Source organism: Hemitrygon akajei, chromosome 16 (assembly GCF_048418815.1).
Source record: "Hemitrygon akajei chromosome 16, sHemAka1.3, whole genome shotgun sequence".
Classification (NCBI taxonomy): Eukaryota; Metazoa; Chordata; class Chondrichthyes; order Myliobatiformes; family Dasyatidae; genus Hemitrygon; species Hemitrygon akajei.
Genome location: NC_133139.1, coordinates 43,185,046 through 43,207,329, shown reverse-complemented (window position 1 = coordinate 43,207,329; position 22,284 = coordinate 43,185,046). Strand labels below are relative to the sequence as shown.

General features: G+C 42.2%; 1 protein-coding gene across 1 annotated transcript in view; it reads right to left on the bottom strand.

Annotated features, from left to right (window-relative positions):
* Positions 1 to 2,806: 2,806 nt before the first annotated feature.
* The window catches only part of LOC140740002 (large ribosomal subunit protein eL37), a 73,173-nt gene continuing 53,695 nt past the window's right edge, over positions 2,807 to 22,284 (bottom strand). Inside the window, exons 2-5 of the mRNA XM_073068776.1 lie at positions 18,622 to 18,644; positions 16,016 to 16,151; positions 14,844 to 14,928; positions 2,807 to 2,925 (exon numbers count right to left, since the gene is read on the bottom strand). Of these exons, the coding sequence (XP_072924877.1) occupies positions 2,856 to 2,925; positions 14,844 to 14,928; positions 16,016 to 16,151; positions 18,622 to 18,644 (314 nt within the window). The 3' untranslated portion in view covers positions 2,807 to 2,855. The remainder of the gene's footprint in view (positions 2,926 to 14,843; positions 14,929 to 16,015; positions 16,152 to 18,621; positions 18,645 to 22,284) is intronic.

Below are 22,284 nucleotides of genomic sequence, written 5' to 3'. Positions count from 1 at the left end.
GATTTTCCTCTCAGTCCCAATCTCCTGCCTTCTCCCTGTATCCCTTCATGCCCTGAACAATCAAGAACCTATCAACCTCTGCCTTAAATACACATAATGAATTGGTCTCCACAGCTCCTCATCTTCATTCTAAAAGGATGCCCCTCTGTTCTGACGCTGTGTCCTCTGATCTTAGACTTGACCATCATTTGAAACATCCTCTCCACATCCACTCTATCGAGGCTTTTCACCATTCAATAGGTTCCCCTTCATTCTTCTGAATTCTAGTGAATACAGACTCAGAGTCATCACTCTTCAAATGACAAGCCATTCAATCCTGGAATCATTTTCGTGAACCTCCTTTGAACTGTCTCCAGTTTCAGCACATCCTTTCTAAGGGGCCCAAAACTGCTCACAATACTCCAAGCGAGACTTCACCTATGCTTTGTAATGTCTCAACACTACATTCTTGCATCAAGGTCCCCACCGTACAGGCTAAGCTCTCTTCTTGCTGCTGGCATCAGAAAGAAGGCACAAAAGTCTCAGAACCCGCACCACCAGATTCAAGAACATTACCCAACTATCAGGTTCTTGAAACAGAGAACATCATTCACCCATCATTTAACTGTTCCCAGCACCTTTGGACTCACTTTCAAGGACTCATCTCATGTTTTAATATTACTAATTTGTTATTATTGTATCTTTTTACCCTTTTCTTTTTGTATTTGCAGTTTGTTCTTTAATTTTCCACATTGGTCTTTGTCTATTGGGTGGGGCGTGGTCTTTCATTGATTCTGTTTACTGCGATTACCCACAAGAAAATAAATCTGAGGTGACAATTTAAATTTACTTTGAACATTTTAACTTAAAATTTCACTTGTATGTTTAATAATTAAAAGCTTTAATGTTTTAAACGTTTAATAATAAAGCCACGTGGGTCAATGAAACAAACAAATGGATGTGCTATTGTGAGGCAAGGAAAAATACACGAGAAATCAGGTGGGGCTAAAAAGACATAAGGTTGTTATAGCATACAAAATGAAGGAAAATCCCAAAGACTTCTATGGATATAAAGAGCAAAATAGCAAGGACAAAATTGGTCCCCTTCAAAGTCAGCATGGTTTGTGCATGTTGCCAAAAGATAGGGTGGGGTATATTAAAATGATTTGTTTTTATCTGTATTTACTTGATGGTGCTTGAATGATTAGATGCAGTGTTCCCCTGCACTAACTTCTGTAACTTCCCTCATTCCACAATAAAATTGCACATTTTCTCATTGGGACTTCCACGCACTGATTAAGGAAACTTTCCTGAACACATTTGACAAACTATCCCATCTAGACCTTTTACCATATCGGAGTCCTAGTCAATATGAGTAAAGTTAAAGTCAACTACTATCACAACCTTGCTTCTTACAACAGTCTGCAATCTCTCTAAATCTGTCCCTCCAAATTTTGCTGGCTGTTTGGTAGAGATCATAGGTTAAAGGGGAACTTCACCCAGAGGGTGATATGGAACAAGCTGCCAACTGAATGGGGACTTGATTTCAGGATATCATGGATGCTGGGTTTCAGGGGGCTTTGGTCCAGGTGCAGGTTGATTGATCTAGGTAGAATTGTTTAGCATGGACTAGATGGGACGAAGAGCCTGTTCCTGTGCTGTAATGCACCATGACAGAGGAACTGACAAGCAAAGTCTTGTTTCTCAGTGCTTGAACGTCTACACAAGTATCTCATTTTAATTTGCCGTGTAACTTGTCTTAACCTCAGATACGTCAATACAATCCCGATTCAAAGATTTCACTCAGGGAAACAACGGACAGAGAGGAGGATGCCAATTGTGAGTAGCAAGGAATTAAAGACCATGACATCAGAAATTCTGAGGCCACCACTGGCCGGAGTCGACCATAGATATTGTGTCCTGTGTATGTGCAAGCCAGGATGGTACAATATGGAGAGCAAGCCTTTGCCCATGCAGCAGGCTTCCCCCTCCTCACACAACTGATGAATCCAAAGGAACAGCAGAGGCCAGGTAAAGTTTGGCATGAGCAGCATCACAGTTGCCAGTCAACATTGAACTTGTAGGACTTCAGCTCTGGATTTTTCCTTGGGGCTTACTCTCGAAGCCTTCTTCTTGAGTGTGTTTAGCCGCAAAGCAACGAATATTTGAGGTGTTTGCCTTTGCTTTGATGAACTGCTAATCATGGCTGACGAGCCCCACCTGCCCAAAGCAACTGGTTTTAAGGTGTCAGTAACCCACCTTTGTCCCTTCTCCCATAAACTGTTCCACAATTACCAAGAAGTAATCAGACAGAAACTGCTCCACCATTTATTCATGGCTGACCAGAATTCTAAATTGATCTTACCCCTTTCACTACCTTTAATAAGATCCTACCTCTGCCTTAAAAATATCCACTTTACCAATACTCTTTTTGAAGAGCACTCCAAGGATTCATAACCCTCAGTCAAAAAAGCTCACCACACTCATCCATTTCTTTTGGATGGGTGATCATTATTTTTAAGCAGTGAACCCTGGTTCTGGATCCTCCCAAGACAACTCTACAAAAATATCTTTTCCCCTTTTCATATAAAGTCATCCAGTCATGTGTAAATGCAGCCAGTCAATGCCATCACATTCACCCAGTAGTGTAGAATCAAAGAAATACAAAACATGGCCAAACACAGGTCTCCAACAGAAAGATCCAGAGAGCATTTTGTCTATAATAATTCAATAAATTTCATGATATTCTTTATCTTTTTCCCTAGACGTTTCCTTGTTTTTGAACTGGTGAAAGGGACTTCTAAGCAAAATAATAGGGAGGCGAAAATAACTTTACAAAGCATAGCTTTATTTGTTATTATTGATACACCAACAGTTTATGCAGTGCTGGAAGAAGCCATTGCAGCTCGCCTGGGCTTTGGAGTGGTGCCTTCACGGAATCCATTCCTGCGAGACAAAGGAAATCACTGGTTAGTACACTGAAACAGTTGGTGGCCAAAATTTATATCAAATGCCAGCTTACCCCAGCTTCTCACGCAAGTATGGTGAAAACCTTACTGTTCTCAAATTTTCTGTCTACTTAAGTGCATTGCCCTGCTTCTCTCCACACAAAAATAAACACAAATGCAGATGCTTGAAATCTAGAGCCCTACACAAAATGTGCTGGAGCTTAACAGGTCAGGCAGTATCTATGGATGGGAACAGTCGACATTTTGGATAGAAACTAACTTGACTGTTTATTCCTGACCTGCTGAGATCCTCCAGCATACCGTGTGCATTGTATTTTATTTATTATTGAACCACAGACTACAGCTTTACTTAGTCCGTGAGCCAGGACCCCAAATTTGGGCCACCAGTACCATCGGGGGGGGGGGGGAATCATTCTTATAGTGATTTTTGGCAAGGTATACATCCCTAGTGCTAGAAAATATGTGATACCATTGCAGCGTGGTAGCTTGCATGGTAACCTCCATGCTATAAGAACCATGATCCCACGGGGCTTTGCCTATGATAAGATGAATTATGCCAGGTACCTGTCCCCTTACTTTGCTCAGATTTTGAACCTCCCAGAGAAGAATCCTTCTGTGTATGAGGCCTGCAAGACAGGCCAATTCTCAGTGCAGCTGTCAAGTAGCAAACCCTTTGGGCAGATCCCTGTAAACCAGGCTATTGAAGCCACGGTGAACAAAGACACACAGACTCCTGGAGGCACATCACGGTTCAGCCTGAATGTTGGAGCTAACAAGCATTACTACATAGCAGCTGAGCATCGCAGTGCATTCCTGGGAGATGGTGCAAAGCAACAAATCAGAACTTTGTCATGCAGAGCTACAGCAGCTAAGAATCCAGGAAGATGAGGAAGCAGTTTCAGCAGTGGTTAGCCTCATACATGAATGGGTTAACCCATTTGCAGAGAAGTGGGACCTCATTAGCATCTCTACAGCAAAGGCAGCCCCCAAGGATATTGCCTCCGACGTGATGTAGGCATGTGAGATTGGTGAGCAATGCTATGAAACCTTCAAGGATGAAAGACTAGAGGAAGACCCACCAGCAAAGAAATTCCATGACCCATTGAAAACCAACAAGCTGAAAACATTCAGTGACATGTATAAAGAGAGAAAAGAAATCAAATGGGAGGGTGATCATCTTGAAAGCAGACAGGTCTTTGTTTGGACGCATCATAGTGATGGAACAAGGGTGCAGTCTACGTATAGAGGATATCCTTTCTCATCCCCTTGGACCATTGCACTGGGCCCTGTCCACACCAGAAGGATTGCTGAGGAAGACAAATAAAGCTACTTTAGCCACAACCTTGAAGAAAAATGTAGCAGTAGAACAGCTACTCCCAGGAAACTCTGCTACAGTGGTTGATGGAATGAACTTGGTCCAAAAAGTGAAAGGTGATCAAGTTACTTTCAGAGATGTTGCCACAACAATTCTGGGTATGGCTCTGAGGGAAGTCAGTCAGAGTAGCAGAATAGATGTTGTGTTTGATACATACAAGGAGAACTCTATCAAGAACAGTGAAAGATCTCTACAGGGTGAAGAGACTGGTCATGAGTTACAAGTTATCACAGGCACACATGGTGAGGCAGTGGAGGAGCTTCCTGACCAAAGCCAGTAACAAAAATAGTCTCATTAGCTTCATTGTCCATGAATGGAGGAAGGTGGACTACAGAGCAAAGCTACAGAAGATTCTGTATGCAACTGTGAATGACAAATGTTACAGAATCACATCTCAAGACAGTGAGGTGTCAGCTTTCAGTGTCAACAAAAAGCAGATGGCCGCCTACTTCTCCATGCCATAAGATAGTGATACCAATCTGTACTGATCTGCTCAGAAGACACAGAAGTCTTTATCATCTCTTTAGCATTTTGTGTGAAGATTGAGGCCCCATTGTTCTAGAACCCTTGTAGACATCAGGAAGGTTGCTGCCACTGTTGGCATAGAGGTTTGTAGGGCTCTCATTGGGTTGCACGCATATACAGGATGTGACACTGTAAGTGCTTTTGCAGGCAAAGGGAAGACAAGTGCCCTAAAACTTCTAACCAGCAACAGGAAAATTCAGGACACATTGGGTAATTGGGTAACTGATGGACAAACTGGAGGCATTTACATGTCTCCTGTATGCCCCAAAAGCATCAACCACCAAGGTCAATGAGCTCAGGTATCACCTTTTCTGTGCAAAAAAAGGTGAAATCGAAAGTCATCAACTTCCACCATGCAAGGACTGCTTAACAAAACATGCACAACAAGCCAACTAGCAGGCTGGTATATGGGGAAGATGTTAGGAGAAGGACCCACAAGTGCCAAGCCTTACATAGGAACATAGAAAACCTATAGCACAATACAGGCCCTTCGGCCCACAAAGTTGTGCCAAACATGTCCCTACCTTAGAAATTACTGGGCTTACTCATAGCCCTCTATTTTACTAAGCTCTACGTACCTACCTAAAGGTCTCTTAAAAGGCCCTATCGTATCCACCTCCACCACCGTTGCCAGCAGCCCATTCCATGCACTCACCACTCTTGATTAAAGAATCTTACCCCTGACATCTCCTCTGTACCTACTGCCTAGCACCTTAAACCTCTGTCCTCTTGTGGCAACCATTTCAGCCCTGGAAAAAAGCCTCTGACTATCCACACGATCAATGCCTCTCATACACCTCTATCAGGTCACCTCTCATCCTCCATCGCTTCAAGGAGAAAAGGCTGAGTTCACTCAACCTATTCTCATAAGGCATGCTCCCCAATCCAGGCAACATCCTTGTAAATCTCCTCTGCACCCTTTCTGTGGCTTCCACATTCTTCCTGTAGTGAGTCAACCAAAATTGAGCACAGTACTCCAAGTGGGGTCTGACCTGGGTCCTATATAGCTGCAACATTACCTCTGAGCTCCTGAATTCAATTCCATGATTGATGAAGGCCAATACACCGTACACCTTCTAAACCACAGAGTCAACCTGCGCAGCTGCTTTGAGGTTCTATGGACTCGGACCCCAAGATTCCTCCACTCTGCCAGGAGTCTTACCATTAATACTATATTCTGCCATCATATTTGACCTACCAAAATGAACCACTTCACACTTACCTGGGTTGAACTCCATCTGCCACTTCTCAGTCCAGTTTTGCATCCTATCAATGTCCACTGTAACCTGACAGCCCTCCACACTATCCACAACACCCCCAACTTTTGTGTCATCAGCGAATTTACTAACCCACCCCTCCGCTTCCTCATCTTGGTCACTTATAAAAATCACGAAGAGTAAGGATCCCAGAACAGATCCCTCAGGCCGACCGTATGGGCAAGCCAATTCTGGATCCACAAAGCAAGGTCCCCTTGGATCCCAGGCCTCCTTACTTTCTCAATAAGCCTTGCACGCAATACCTTATCAAATGCCTGGCTGAAATGCATATACACTACATCTACTGCTCTATCCTCATCAATATGTTTAGTCACACGCTCAAAAAATTCAATAAGGCTCGTAAGGCACGACCTGCCTTTGACAAAGCCATGCTGACTACTCCTAATCATATTATACATCTCCAAATGTTCATAAATCCTGCCTCTCAGGATCTTTTCCATCAACTTACCAACCACTGAGGAAAGACCTGCTGGTCTATAATTTCCTGGGCTATCTCTACTCCTTTTCTTGAATAAAGGAACATCATCCGCAACCTTCCAATCCTTTGGAACCTCTCCCGTCCCCATTCATGATGCAAAGATCATTGCCAGAGGCTTAGTAATCTCCTCCCTCATCTCCCACATTAGCTGGTGTACATCTCATCCAGTCCCGGCAACTTATCCAACTTGATGCTTTCCAAAAGCTCCAGCACATCCTCTTTCTTAATATATACATGCTCAAGCTTTTCAGTCTGCTAAGTCAGCACTACAATCACCAAGAACATTTTCCACAGTGAATATTAAAGTATTCATTAAGTACCTCTGCATTTCTTCCGGTTCCATACACACTTTCCCACTGTCACACTTGATAGGTCCTATTCTTTCACGTCTTATCCTCTTACTCTTCATATACTTGTAGAATGCCTTGGAGTTTTCCTTAATCCTGCCCACCAAGGCCTTGTCATGGCCCCTTCTGGCTCTCCTAATTTCCTTCTTAAGCTCCTTTCCATTAGCCTTATAATCTTCTAGATCTCTAACATTACCTAGCTCTCTGAACCTTTTGTAAGCTTTTCTTTTCTTCTTGACTAGATTTATTACAGCCTTTGCACACCTTGGTTCCTGTACCCTACCATCCTTTCCCTGTTGCATTGGAACGTAGCTATACAGAAATCCACACAGATATCCCCTGAATATTTGCCACATTTTTCCAGTACTTTTCCCTGAGAACATTGTTTCCAATTTAAGCCTCCAATTTCCTGCCTGATAGCCTCATAATTCCCATTACTCCAATTAAATGCTTTTCTAACTTGTCTGTTCCCATCTCTCCCCAATGCTATTGTAAAGGAGACAGAATTATGATCACTATCTCCAAAATGCTCTCCCACTAAGAGATCTGACACCTGACCAGATTCATTTCCCAATACCAAATCAAATACAGCTTCTCCTCTTGTAGGCTTATTTACATACTGTGTCAAGAAACTTTCCTGAACGCATCTAACAAACTCCACCCCATCTAAACCTCTCGCTCTAGGGAGATGCCAATCAATATTTGGGAAATTAAAATCTCCCATTACACCTTTCCAGGATCTGTTTCCCTATCTGCTCCTCAATATCCCTGTTACTATTAGGCCGCCTATAAAGAACACCCAGTAAAGTTATCGACCCCTTCCAGTTCCTAACCTCCACCCACAGCGACTCCATAGACAATCCCTCCATGGCGTCCACCTCTTCTGCAGCTGTGACTCTATCTCTGATCAACAGTGCCACATCCCCACCTCTTTTGCCTCCCTCCGTCTTTTCTGAAACATCTAATACCCGGCACTTGAAGTAACCAAGCCTGTCCCTGAGCCATCCAAGTCACTAATGGTCACCACACCATATCTCCAAGAACTGATCCATGCTTTAAGCTCATCCGCTTTGTTCACAACACTCCTTGCATTAAAATAGACACATCTCAAGCCTTTGGTCTGAGTGCGTCCCTTTTCTATCACCTGCCTATCCTCCTCCTCACACTATCTACAAGCTTTATCTATTTGTGAGCTAACCTCCTCTTCCCCCAGTCTCTTCAGTTCGGTTCCCACCCCCCCAACAATTCTAGTTTAAACCCTCCCCAGTAGCCTTAGCAAACCTCCCCGCCAGGATATTGGTCCCCCTGGATTCAAGTGTAACCCGTCCTTTTTGTACAGGTCACAATTGCCTCAAAAGAGGTCCCAATGATCCAGCAATCTGAATCTCTGCCCCATGCTCCAATCCCTCAGCCACCTCCACCTCATCCTACTCCTATTCTCACTATCACGTGGCACAGGCAGTAATCCCAAGATTACTACCTTTGCGGTCCTGCTTTTGAACTTGTTTCCTAACTCCCTGTAGTCTTTTTTCAGGACCTCTTCCCTTTTCCTACCTATGTCATTGGTACCAATATGTACCATGACGTCTAGCTGTTCTCCCTCCCACCACAGGATTATCTTGGACATGATCTGAAACATCCCGGACCCTGGTACCTGTGAGACAAACTACCATTCGAGTTTCTTTACTGCGTCTACAGAATCGTCTGTATGACCCCCTAGAGTCTCCTATCACTACTGCCTTCTTCTTCCCTTCCCTACCCTTCTGAGCCGCAGGGCAGATTCTGTGCCAGAGGCACGGCCACTGTCACTTCCCCGCAACGGTGCTCAAACAGGAGCACTTATTGTCAAGGAGTACAGCCACAGGGGTACTCTCTAGTACCTGATTCCTCCCCTTCCCCCTCCTGACTGTGAAAATTTGCCTATAACTCCTTTCTATCACCTCCTCACTCTCCCTGAACAGGCGAAGGTCATCGAGCTGCATCTCCAGTTCCCTAACTCATTCCCTCAGGAGCTGCAGCTCAACACACCTGGTTCCGATATGGCTGCCCGAAGGCTGGGAGACTCCAGGACCCCCCACATCTGACACCGAGCACAGAAAACTGGCCTCACACACATACTACCTCCTTTCTGCAATTAACACAGGTAAACCTACCTCGCCTCATCCCTTTACCACCTAAGCTCGTTCAGCCAAAGCCCTACCACTCCGCTGCCCACTGGATAGGGCAGTCTTTTTTTTTAAACCTTTCGCACGCTACTGGCTGACATCACGCACCTGCGCAGTCTTGCCTCTCTTTTACCCGAGTAGTAAAAAACTACTGTTGGCAGAGGATGGAAGATGGAGAGAGAAGAGGAAGCTGAACAGTTGGTGGTGCACTGGATGGAAGGCCAGCCAGCACCTGATGCCATCCTGGATCTACTGGCCTGTAACTGTCCAAAAAAATGTTCACTCCCAAGATGTGTGTGTGTTGCAAATGGCCTCAGGTGTACTGACGTGTAGACTGACAGACTGTGAGAACCAGGCATCCACCTCAGAGAATGCGGAAAGTTCAATGAAGATGTGGAAGACTTGGAAAATTATGATGATTATTAATAGGTAATGCAAGTATGGGAAACCAAGTATGGAAAGCAGTCTTTGATTAAATATACTCATTTTACAACCAAATGGGGCCTAAGTTATGGCCATGTGGAACCCCACATTTGAATTATAGCTGGCCCCCCGTTTTTCACAGCTCGCTGTTATGAAACACCTACATTACTACCTGTTTTCGCTAACCAAAGAGGATTTTCGCTTTTACGAAAAAGAGATGCCCGCTATATACGTGTGTTTACCCCAAGACTACCATGACTGTGAAGCCTTGTGCTGGCAGCTGTGTGTGCATGCGTGTATGTGCCAATTTTTTCTCCAAATTGATTTTGGCTCGCTCTTCCCGATTCTGATAAGTGAAACTACACTGTACACACAGTATTTCTACTTTATATAAGCTGCATATTTATCATACAATTCCTGCTTTTACTATATGTTCGTGTTATTTTAGGTTTTATGTGTTATTTGGTATGATTTGGTAGGTTATTTTTTGGGTCTGGGAACACTCAAAATTTTTTCCCATATAAATTAATGGTAATTGCTTCTTCGCTTTACGACATTTCAACTTATGGAAGGTTCCTTAGGAACACTCTACCTTCGGATAGCCTGTATTGTACTGTAATTCTATATGCTATGACAAAAGCTCAAGATTGTTTTGATTTGATACAATATGGAAAATATCATAACATTGATAAAATTCCAGAAATCTCTCCAAATGAGGGCTTTTACCTTTTGAGGGATGGGGTAACATTTTCTGCTGTACTGATGTTAATATGGTATACAAAAAGTGATTACTTATTTGAATTCCTGAATAAATTCTCTACAAATCCATGTAATTATATGTGTCCTAGAGTTTTTCTTTTCCAAAATAAACAGCAAATATTTTTCTAAAAATGAAATGATTCACTACTGAAATTGGGCACTGTACTGCGAGTGCCACCAATGACATAGTTCTCAATGTAGAATTTTATAACATTTGATGAAAAGTGCTTGAACTCAGCTCTCATTGTGACAAATTTCAATGTTGGAAGATCACTGATGACAAAATACCACTAGGTTGAATAGATATGGTGTACAGTCGACCCTCCTTATCTGCGGGGGATTGGTTTGAGGATCCCCACGGATACTAAAAAACGCGGATGCTCAAATCCCTTATTTAACCTGTCTCAGTACAGTGGGCTTTACGACCAGGCGGAGCTTGGGACCCGCTGCCTGCAGTGTTTCTGTTCCGTTGATAAAAAACGATCACGATTGAAAATAAAGTGGAAGTAATCAAGCGATTGGAAAGAGGTGAAATGCCATTAGTCATTGGAAAAGCAGCGTTAGGTTACAGTCAGTCAACAATCAGAACAATTTCAAAGGATAAAGTGAGAAGAATGGGAGCATGTGAAAGGCCCTGCCCCAATGAAAGCTACAATCATTACTAAGCAATGCAGTGCTTTAATTATTGAAATACTTAAGTTTCTTAAAGTGTTTTATATGCATAGAAAAGTAACATATATACTATATACTAAGACAAACGTTTGACTGACGCTAAATAATACCAGATGTACCTGTTCCGACTTACTTATAATACCCAATACAAAGTAAATGCTATGTAAATAGTTGTTATACTGTATTGTTTAGGGTAGTGGTCACCACCAACCAGTCGATAGCGATCAACCGGTCGATCTTTGAAACTTTCCCAGTAGATCCCGAAAAAGAATGAAAATGCTCACCAGGCAGAAAAGACCGGAAGCAAAACCCCACAACCGGGAAACCTCTCCCCACAAACAGCTCTCCGCAGTGCGAGCACTGCTACATCACCATTATCCTAATCGGCATCAACCTATCTTTATAATGCTCACATTACAACACTTCACCCCCTTTAAATTCCAACATTACCTATATGTAAAAGAACTGGGAAACAAAAAACAGTGGTGTCATTAGCTTGCATACCTCTGAAACTTGCACTACTGTCTCAGTAACAGTTTACCAATACAAAACACCTGAAAAACGTGGCAGGTTCAACATTCAGTCTAACAAAGGAAACTGTTCATTCAAATATTCAGTCAGAAGGTTAGCAAGGGCGCTGTTCTGCAACAGATGGAAATTATTAAATCTAAGTACAGGAGCTGTCTTACTGAAAGACACCTCATAGACTGTCTCAGACTGGCTGTCATTATGAGCCAAATTTCAGGGAACTAGCAGAAAGTATTCAGCCCCAGTCACACTGAGTGCAACAGTCAATTTTTATTCATTTGTTTATCGTGTTGAAATAAAACTAAATAATGAAGCATAGAATTAAAGGTGTTATAATGTCAGCATTATAAAATTAAGTAATACCAATTAAGATAATGGTAACATAGCAACATTCCTGCTACGGAAAGCCACCTGCAAATAGAGACTGCTTCCGGGGCTGCAGGGCTCCATTTCCAGTCCCTTCTGCCCGGTGTGCATGCATGTGTCTAAATGGTTTAGTAGGTCGATCTTGCCTTTCACTAAGGCCGAGGTAGGGGATCTTGGGCTTAAAAAGGTTTGCGACTACTAGTTTAGGGAATAATGACAAGAAAAATTAGTCTGTATGTGCTCAAACGAGTGCTGGACACAGAGAACTTCCCGGTTTTCCTGATCCACAGTTGGTTGAATCCGCGCATAAGGAGGGCGGACTGTATTTTATATTGGCCACTTTTCAGAAATGCTTATTTTAGTGAAGTGTTATAAAATGCATGATAGCACACATAAAGCTACACTGGTGGAATGCTATCACATATTTTCTAACTCTAGAGATGTATACCTTGCCAAAAACCACTGAGCATTATTCCCCTCAGATGGTACCCTACTGGCTCACGGACTAACTGTTGTGTTAATGATTTCAAATGCTGCCTGAAATCAGTAACTAAAGTAGGCCAAAGATGAAACTTCTTAGCGACACATGATGTAAGCGCCATGCATTCTGACCTAGATAGAAGGATACTTTGACGGTTTATCACTTCCCTGGCTATAGGTTGACTCACAATAGAGCCTAATGGCTAAGGGCAAGAATGAACTCATATAGCACTCTTTGAAGCAGCGCAGTTGTCTTAGTTTATTGCTAAACTAGCAAAGGTTCAGCGAAGATGGATTGCCAGGATTTTCCACAGGGTCCTTTGTTCTACCACATCCTCCAGTGTGTCCAGTTTGACTTTATACTATAAGGAGTGTGTTGGTAAAGACTACAAGGGTCAACATGTGCCCATTTTAGAACCTTTTTTTGTAGTTAGACAACTATTACTTGTTTTCCATTTATTCTATTTTCACAGGAGTTTAATACCCGAAGGGCTCCTCCTCATTTGTTAGGTTTCCTAGTTTTTCATGTAGTCTCCACAAGGAAATAAGACAATTCTGCATGACCTTCCTACAGAATGGCTACAAGGTGGTGAATCAATTGGGTCCCAGGACATCTCCAAGGAGTGGTGTCTCGGAAAGGCAACATCCTTAAGGTATTATGGACCTCCAGCACCCAGGCATGCCCTTTTCTCATTGTTACCATCAGGTAGGAGGTACAGAACCCTGAAGGTGATTCAGGAACAGCTTCTTCCCCTCTGCCATCCAATGTCCAATTAAATGGACATTGAACCCTTGGACACTACCTCACTTTTTAAATATATTTGTTTTTTGTATGATTTTAATCTATTCAATATATGTATACTGTAATTGATTCATTTATGATTATTATTTTATTTTTTCTTCTATATTATGTATTGTATTGAACTGCTGCTAAGTTAACAAATTTCATGACACATGCCAATAATAATAAACTTGATTCTGATACTTCCCTATATTTTCTATATATTCCCAGTTTCTGGAAGGATCGCTAGGATCCTGAAGAAATGCTGGATTAATGCCACCCTCAAATCCCAGCAGTTTATGTGGGTCAAAGATGACCTGGGACTCAGGAAAGCTGGCGTTTTACAAGATTCCCTGTGAATGCAGATCAGCATATCTATCGGCCAGATGAGACACACAGTGGAAACCTGCACGAAGGAGTACACACAGGTGGTATATCTGAAGAAATCTGCAGTAGCAAAACATTGCATTTGCAATGGCCATAGGACCACCTGGAAATACTGAAATAAATATTGAAATAAGCCACTGAAATAAAACGAAAGGAAAAGAAGGTTAACAAAGATGAAGATCTCGCTCTAACTAAGAACTGGAAGTGGATTGTAAACAAGGTGGCTCAGCGGAGACCCGATTGGATGAGGACTAATCAATCAAGAGGGACGAATGACAATGATATAAATATCACCGGAACAGACATGCCCAGGCATCATCCCCAATGAAGATGGCAGAGTTTGTCATCGAAACATCAGTTAAGATTGATGCCTCTACCTGGATGGAAGCCTGATCGAGTTAATTCATACTGTATTTTGTTTTATAAACCAGTTTATGTATCTAACAGAACAATTATTCCATTTTGTACTATTTTATGCACATTAACCTAAACTGCTCAGAAACCATATTCTATGCTCTTACCAGTCTACATAAAATAACATCTCAAATTTCTTATACAATTATTAAAGATCAGCTTACATTTATCTTTAATTTTATATCTGCAAATGTTAATATTTAACTACTTTTCTGCTAACAATTTTAAACCTCTAAAATGAACCCCATACCAGCTCTGCCTCTTTACTACTGTTTAGTAACATAACAGTTAGATTTTTGTACTGGTAAAGCCGGAGATGCATTACTCCAGTGGGCACCCAAGGTAGTTCTCCCATCTCTGGAGACAGGAATTTAAAATGGAAGTCAAACATTAAAGACAGAAAGAGCACTGTGATATAAACTGCAACCACTACTAATTTCTAAAACCCAACCTTCACTGATAACATTGACATTTTAATCAACTGTGATTCATATTTACCCCCCTACCCCAAGTCATAAAGCACAGTTTTTTCCCTCCTATCTGGAAATGTCACCGCATTGTAAGGTAAGCATACATTATACCAACAGACCCAAAGCACGACATCACTGCTACACTCCTGGGGGTATATGCTGCATCGGATCCGGAGTAACAATTAATTTGTTCTCTTTTACACTTTACTATTATTTTGTACTCATTTATTACTATTGATCTGTATCTGCATTTGCAGTTTACAGTTACTGCTCTATAGATCTGCTAAGTTCTTAGTGTTGTATGTGGTGACATACATGTACTGATAATAAATTTTACTTTAAGCTTTGAACACTTGTGTACTAGAAATGACATTGAGCAATCTTGAATCATGACCACTAGATACTTTCCATGTACTATAACCTTGCATTGAAGGTTATAGTACCTTACCTGAATCTCCGAAACACCACCTTCAGGTGCCTCATGCGACCTGTGCCGGTTGTGTTTCTCCTTTTGGCTTTCACACTCCAGTTATCTACAAAACAGACAGAAAGGTAACTATCGGTTCTTAACCAAAATGAGTTTTTACCATGAAATAAAAAAACACTGCTCTACAGAATGACTGACCAAGCACTCACTATCTTCCAGCTCCTTTTACATCACTATTTAGCTATTAAAAGCAGACCAATCCAGGTGGTAAGGCTTTCTTCCCCACAACGTAGTTAAGGGAAACAAAACTGAAATCTTTAGGCAATGGTGGCATGAAGAGTGCAAATATTAGAGACAAGATTTTCCCTCTACAGAAACCACTTAAGGATTTGTTAACCATCATGAACACAGCCCATAAATTTCATGAAAATTTACTTCATCTTTAATTCAAGAATTGAAGGAACTGGAAAGCCAGGAATGGAAGATGGTAACTTCACCTGCAAGAATTTGATAAGCCAAATTAAACAGTCTTCATGCTACAAATATTTACACAATTATGTTAAATATTGTACCAACCAGAATTCCCTTGCGGTTACAAACTAAAAGCTTTATCAGCCTTGTGTGTACGGGCTATGCTGCAGCCTACACCGTAGCCCTGATTTTCACCTCTGCGCCACTCTACGCCGTAGCGAGCATGCGGTGGTGTGAGCCAAAGCGCTTGTTGGCGGTGGGGTTTCTATGCCACTGTGTTGAGTTTCTTCGTGAGAGACATGGATGAGGAAATGCATTTCAAACATTTTCGCATGTCGGCAGGTAGATTTGACGATTTGTTTCATCTATTTCACATCAGTGTACAGACAATGCAAAGCAGCAACCGGAAATGCAATGCTACCAAGCAGACCAATCACAGTTGTTGTGGTCTGCGTCACCATGACGCATGAGTGAGATTTTTGGAGAGGTGCACATCACCCTACGGCGTAGACGCGAGTATACACAAGTATAAATCAGTCTTAATACTCACCTCTTTTGCACATTATTACTACTGTTGAACATGCCAAATGCCTTAAACCTTCACCCAAAAAGTCAATCATACTAAAGCCATGAAAATAGCGTTGGCAAATAAACTGACCAGAGGGCATCCAAACAGAAGCTAATCATGGTCACTTACGAGAATTAACAACAAAGATACTTACACTTCCTCTTTCTCTTGGCAGGATAGGCACATTTACCACAGGTAGATTTCTGCAGGTGAAATGCTTTAGCCCCACACCGTCGGCAAAGAGTGTGAGTCTTGTTCCGCCTCTTACCAAATGACGACGTTCCCTTTGTCTGGAAGAAGGATAATAAAGACAATGAAACTAACTTACAGGCATTAATTTTTTTAAACTAGCTCCTCAATCATCCAGATGAATCCATGCTCCAACTTTAGCCTACTGGAAGCTGGACATAAAAACAGTTTTCTCACTTCAAACCATGTGAACAGCAATATAACCACCAATGCTTTACAGTTTTCCAGATGCATGTTCAAAACGCTACCAAGGTAGTAAAACTTACTAGCTATCCAACGTGGCCAAAATGTGGAAGCTGCAATTGGGAATACAAAGTTTCTGCTTTAATCCTTTGTTCAATCTCAAGTTCTGCAATTGCTTTAATTAGACAACTTTCTGCTCACTTCATGCCTGGGCATTTGTGGCCATCTGGACACAATGCTTAGATGCATTTAAACAACAGTTAATTAGCCTATGATATCAGATTGCTGAAGTGGATGGTCAGGAAAATTGAACTGTATGGGAACATTGACTGGTTGAATGATCTATGACGTGGCAGATGGAACATTCTGCAGAAAGATGAGTGGTCAAAAATTTGTAAAGTGGGCTGTTTAAACAATTGATTTAAACTATGTTACTGTTCAGATATATCTGGGTGTTGCTATCTAGCAAGCAACTAGGAGATCAAGTAGCACGTTAACTTTTATTGCAGGAGGATTGGAGTACAAAATTAAAGGTGTCCTACTGCAGTTACTTAGGCCATGGAATATTACGCAGAAGTCTGGTGCTCTGCCCAAAGACACTCGTGACAGATGCAATTTACAGGCTTTATTCTGATGCTAAATAAAGCTTTGTTTCTGCATCTTTGGACACCAAATGCAACACTGAAAACATTTCAGGTTCTTGTCACAGTTTCTATTTTCTAATATCAATTTGTTTTGGTAAACGAGAGAGACAAAAGGCCCCAAATGCTGGAATCTGGAGCAACAAATTGCTGGAAGAACTCAGCGGATCAGGCAGCATCTGATGCAGGGTTTCGACATGAAACACCAAGCATTCCCCCCCCCCCAACCCCAAGATGCTGTCCACATGCTAAGTTCTTCAAGAAAATTGTTTGCTGGTGACAAGCTGGTACATGTGGGAGTTTTTATTTTATTTACATTATAAAATAATTTGCACAAAATTATGTCAAAATGTAAACAATCAAAGCATTCATTAGGACAATGAACTAAGGCAGTCACTAGTTTAAATGCAGGAACATGTGCAATGAAGCAAGCATAATTAAAACCCACTTCCTGTATTAATATTATGTATTTATCAACATCTGTAAAACCAGTATGGGTAACTTTTCTACTGGGTATGTCCTCTTCTGAAGAATTCAGTCTAAATATTTTAATATTTTTCTGGATTTGCTTTGGCAATACTTTTCCTGTTATGTCTCATTATTGACCCTCCATAACATTCTGGATTGCAAACCAAAATGGTTTGCCATAATCCTAGATCAAGGGTGCCCAACTTGGGCCCACAGACCCCCTGCTTGGTCCATGGCAACAGAAAAAGGCAGCTGGGAACCCTGTTCTATAGCTCCTACAACTATAACAAAGAATCGGAAAATATTGGATCAGGAAACACTGAGACAGAAACTGAGCTGATATTTCAGATTAATAAACTTTCATCAGATGAAATATTACGTTTTTGTCAATAATGATGCAGGTTGAGTTATAAACTTACAGCATTTTCTGATTAGATTTCAATTTTTTTATCATTAGTTAGAACTAGAAATGTTTATTATTGCCACATGTACGAAAGTATAGTGAAAATCTTTTAGTCTTACATGCCATCAATGCAAATCAATTTATCGCGGTCTAGTAATGCGAGGGACCCAACAACAAAATCCAGAATATTGTGCTAGTTACAGAGAAATCAAAGTGCAGACAGACAATAAGGTGCAAGGCCTTGGAGAGTGACTGAAGCCAAAAGCTCATTTTATCGCTCTACAGCACCTTAACAGCGGGATAGCTTTCCTTAAGCATGGAGGTGCGTGCTATCACAAACAACGGATTGGCTAAAACCGATTACAGATCATACAAAAGGTTAGACTACATTTTAGCAAGAAATAACATGAACGAAAGGAGATAGAAGTGGAGGAGGAGAGTGACGAATGGGCGATTTGACCAGCAGACTAGAAATGCTCCGTGGCATTTAATCCAGAGACTGCAGTCTGCACCCTGAAACATTTACTCTGCCTGATAAGGCCAAGTTTGGGCGAAACTGTCACCTCACACAGCCTCTGTCAGCTGGAAGACTAACCCGCTTGGGCTCGATCCGTGCGGCGACGGCAATTGGAGACCCGACCGCGGCCTAACTCCCCGACCCTCATCACATCAACACAACCCGCCGTCTACATCATATAGGCGCAATAAATTCACCGACATGCGGATAGAGTTAAGGAGCCGCCGGAGGATAGCTGCCGATCACATCCCGGCGGAGGATGGACGCGGATAATCAGCCCGGGTCACAACTTCACTCACCATTTTGCCTGCGCGCCCGAAAGACCGGAAGTCCGGTGACGACACCTTCTTATACCCTGATACCGGAAGCGATTCTTAGTGGCTGCTGACCCTGGCTTCAAATCTGTCGTTGCGCAACTTGAGACCAAATAATAGTTCCGGACATTTGGCGTTCCTACGCGAAGTTTCTCTGGGCCCTTCTCGGATAGAAATCAGAACAGCATGCGTGTAACCCCGCAGAACAGAGTAGTTTTAGTTGAAAGGTAGAAATGGAACTGACTTCATAATCCCAGTTTCCCTTCTTCCAACAGGATTCCTCTAACTGCAGTCTTGAGAATGATTTTTTCCAAAATTAAAAACAAAGTACTGGAAATGCTCAGCAGGTCAGGCAACATCGTGGAGATAGAAAAGGGAAAAAGGCGAATAAGCTTCCATCTGGAGCAAAGAACCAACTCCCAGAGGAATTCAGCGGATCCAGCAACAGCTATGGAGGCAGAGGGATGGCCGATGTTTCAGATTCACAACCTGCACCAGGAATTGACTTGAGCAGATTTTAAGATGAAGCAAAAGGGGGAGAAAAATTGGAGAGGAGATGTGGAAGGTAAAACTAACCACCATTCTTAATATTTAATTGTATTGCTGTTGCCAAATACCATAACTGTAGTTCGCTTTATTGTCGCCAAAAGAAGGATTGGGGATCAGGATGGCTCACAGTAACCGAACGGACTGGGCTTGAACCAAAGCTCACCTGGCTTGTCCTAGCAACCTTTTTTTTAATTAGCTACCCTACTCCACCAGTTCGAACGTTGGTGCAAATATCTCTACCAAGGCCCGAGTAATTTCTTCAAAATCTTCACACGATACACTTGATCAGGCCTGGGAACTTACGTTGATGTGTTTTAACACCACCAGCACCTCTCGTTTTCTAAAGTAGTTGTGTTTAAACACATAATTGTTCATGTCCTTCATTTCTTAGCCTCTATAATCTTCTTCACAGAAAATACAAATGAGAAATACTTCATTCATCTAGCTTTGCTGTCTTCGTCTCCTGCAGCCTCACACATAGATGACCACATTGATCCTTAAGGGGACCTAGAATCTCTGTAGTTACCCTTTTGATTTTTATATACTTGTAGAGGCTCTTAAAATTATTCACCAAAGCTACCTCATGTCCCCATCTTGCCCTCCTGTTTCCCCTCTTAGTACACTCTTACATCTCTGACACTCCTCAGTGGATGCCTGTACCTTCCATAAGACCATGTCTTTTTCCTAACCTGTGCTGCAATATCCCTCTGTTGGTAAGAGGTGGAATTACATCGTTAGAAAGAGGTGACAGGGGGCCAGAGAATGTTGAATCTTTGTGGGTGGAGTTAACAACCTGCAAGGGTAAAAAAAGCATTATGGGAATCACATCTAGGCCGCTAAATAGTAGCCCAGATGTGAGGTTGATTGCAAAGAGAGCGAGAATAGGGTAATAGTAAGGGTAATGCCACAATTGTAATTGGGGACTTCAATATGCAAGGGGATTAAGAAAATCAGGTTGATGTCAGGTCACAAGTGAAATAACTTGTTGAATGCCTACAAGATGGCTTTTAGAGCAGCTTGTGCTTGGGCCTAATCGGGGAAAGCCCATCTTAGGTTGGGTTTTGTGTAACAATGCAGATTTTATTAGGGAGCGTAAGGTAAAGGAACACTTATGATACCATGATCATAATATGATTGAATTCATATTGCAATCTGAGAGAGAGAAGCATAACTCACGTGTATCAGTATCGCAATGGAATAAAGGGAATTACAGAGGCAAGACAGAGGAGCTTGCCCAGGTGGATTGGAGGGGGATACTGGCGGGAATGACAACAGAGCAGAGGTGCAGGATAGATACAGTATATCCCACAGACAAAGTTGTTTGCAAATGGCAGGGCTAGGCAACCGTGACTGACAAGGGGAGTTAAGGACTGAGTAAAAGCCAAGGAAAGGGCATAGAAGTTCGCAAAAGTGAGTGGGAAGTTGGATGACTTGGAAGCTTTAAAAAGACAACTAAAAAGCCACAACATGAGGAAATCTGCAGATGCTGGAAATTCAAGCAACACACACAAAATGCTGGTGGAACACAGCAGGCCAGGCAGCATCTATAGGGAGAAGCATTGTCGACGTTTCGAGCCGAGCCGCTGGTGAGGTAGTAATGGGGGACAAAGAAATGGCAAATGAACTTAATGAGTACTTTGCATTATTCTTCACTGTGGAGGACACTAGCTGTATGCCAGAGGTCCGTGAGAGTCAGGGAGCTGGAGTGAGTGCCATTGCTATTACAAAGGAAAAAGTGCTAGGCACACTCAAAGGTCTTCAGGTGGATAAGACACCTGGACCAGATGAACTACATACCAGAGTCCTGAGAGATGCTGAAGAGATAGCAGACCTTTCAACAATCCGTTGATTCTGGCATGGTTCTGGAGGACTGGAAAATTGCAAACACCACTCCTCTCTTTAAGAAGGGAGGAAGGCAAAAGAAAGGAAATTATAGCATAGTTAGCCTAACCTCAGTGGTTGGGAAATTGTTGGAGTCCATTATTAAGGATGAGGTTTTGGGGTACTTCGAGACTAATGATAAAAAGGTCGAAGTCAGCATGGTTTCTGTGAAGGGAAATCTTGCCTAAAAAATCTGCTAAAGTCCTTCGAGGGAGTAACAGCAGGGTGGACAACGGAGAGGCAGTGGATGTCATTTACTTAGATTGTCATAAGTCATTTGATAATGTCCCACTCGAGGCTGCTTAACTGAATAAAATCCCATGACATTACAGGAAAGATATTGTCATGGATTGAGGAATGGCTAACAGGCAGGAGGCAGCGAGTGGGAATAAAGGGGGCCTTTTCTGGTCAGCTGCCAGTGACTAGTGGTGTTCCTCAGGGGTCGGTATTGGGACCACTACTTTTCATGTTGTTTGTCAATAATTTAGATAATGGAATTGTGGCAAAATTTGCAGATGATACAAAGATAGGTAGAGGGGTAGGTAGTGCTGAGGAAGCAACGTGATTGCAGAAGGACTTAGACAAATTGGAAGATTGGGCAAAAAAGTGCAGATGGAATACAATGTTCGGAAATGTATGATCATGCATTTTGACAAAAGTGCTGACTGTTCTCTAAATGGGGAGAAAATTCAAACATCAGAGGCACGGAGGGACTTGTGAGTCTTGGTGCAGGTCTTCCAGAAGGTTAACTTGCAGGTTGAGTCTGTTGTAGAGAAGACTGTTGCAATATTGGCATTAATTGCAAGGGGAATAGAATATAAAAAAACAAGGATGTAATGCTGAGGCTTTATAAGACACTAGTCAGGCTGCATTTGGAGTAGTGTCAACAGCTTTGGGTCCCATATCTCAGAAATGATGTGCTGTCATTGGAGAGGGTTCAGAGCAGATTCATGAGGATGATTCCATGATTGAAGGGGTTAACATATGAGGAGTGTTTGGCAGCTCTGAGGCTGTACTCACAGGAATTTAGAAGAATGCAAGGGGGAGGAATCTCATTGAAACATATGGAATGTTGAAAGAGTTGATAGGGTGGATGTGGAGAGGATGTTTCCTGTGGTGGGGATATCCAAAACTAGAGGGCACAGCCTCAAAATCGAGGGGGTGACCCTTTAGAACAGAGGTAAAGAGGAATTTTTTTTAGCCGGAGTGTATTGGATG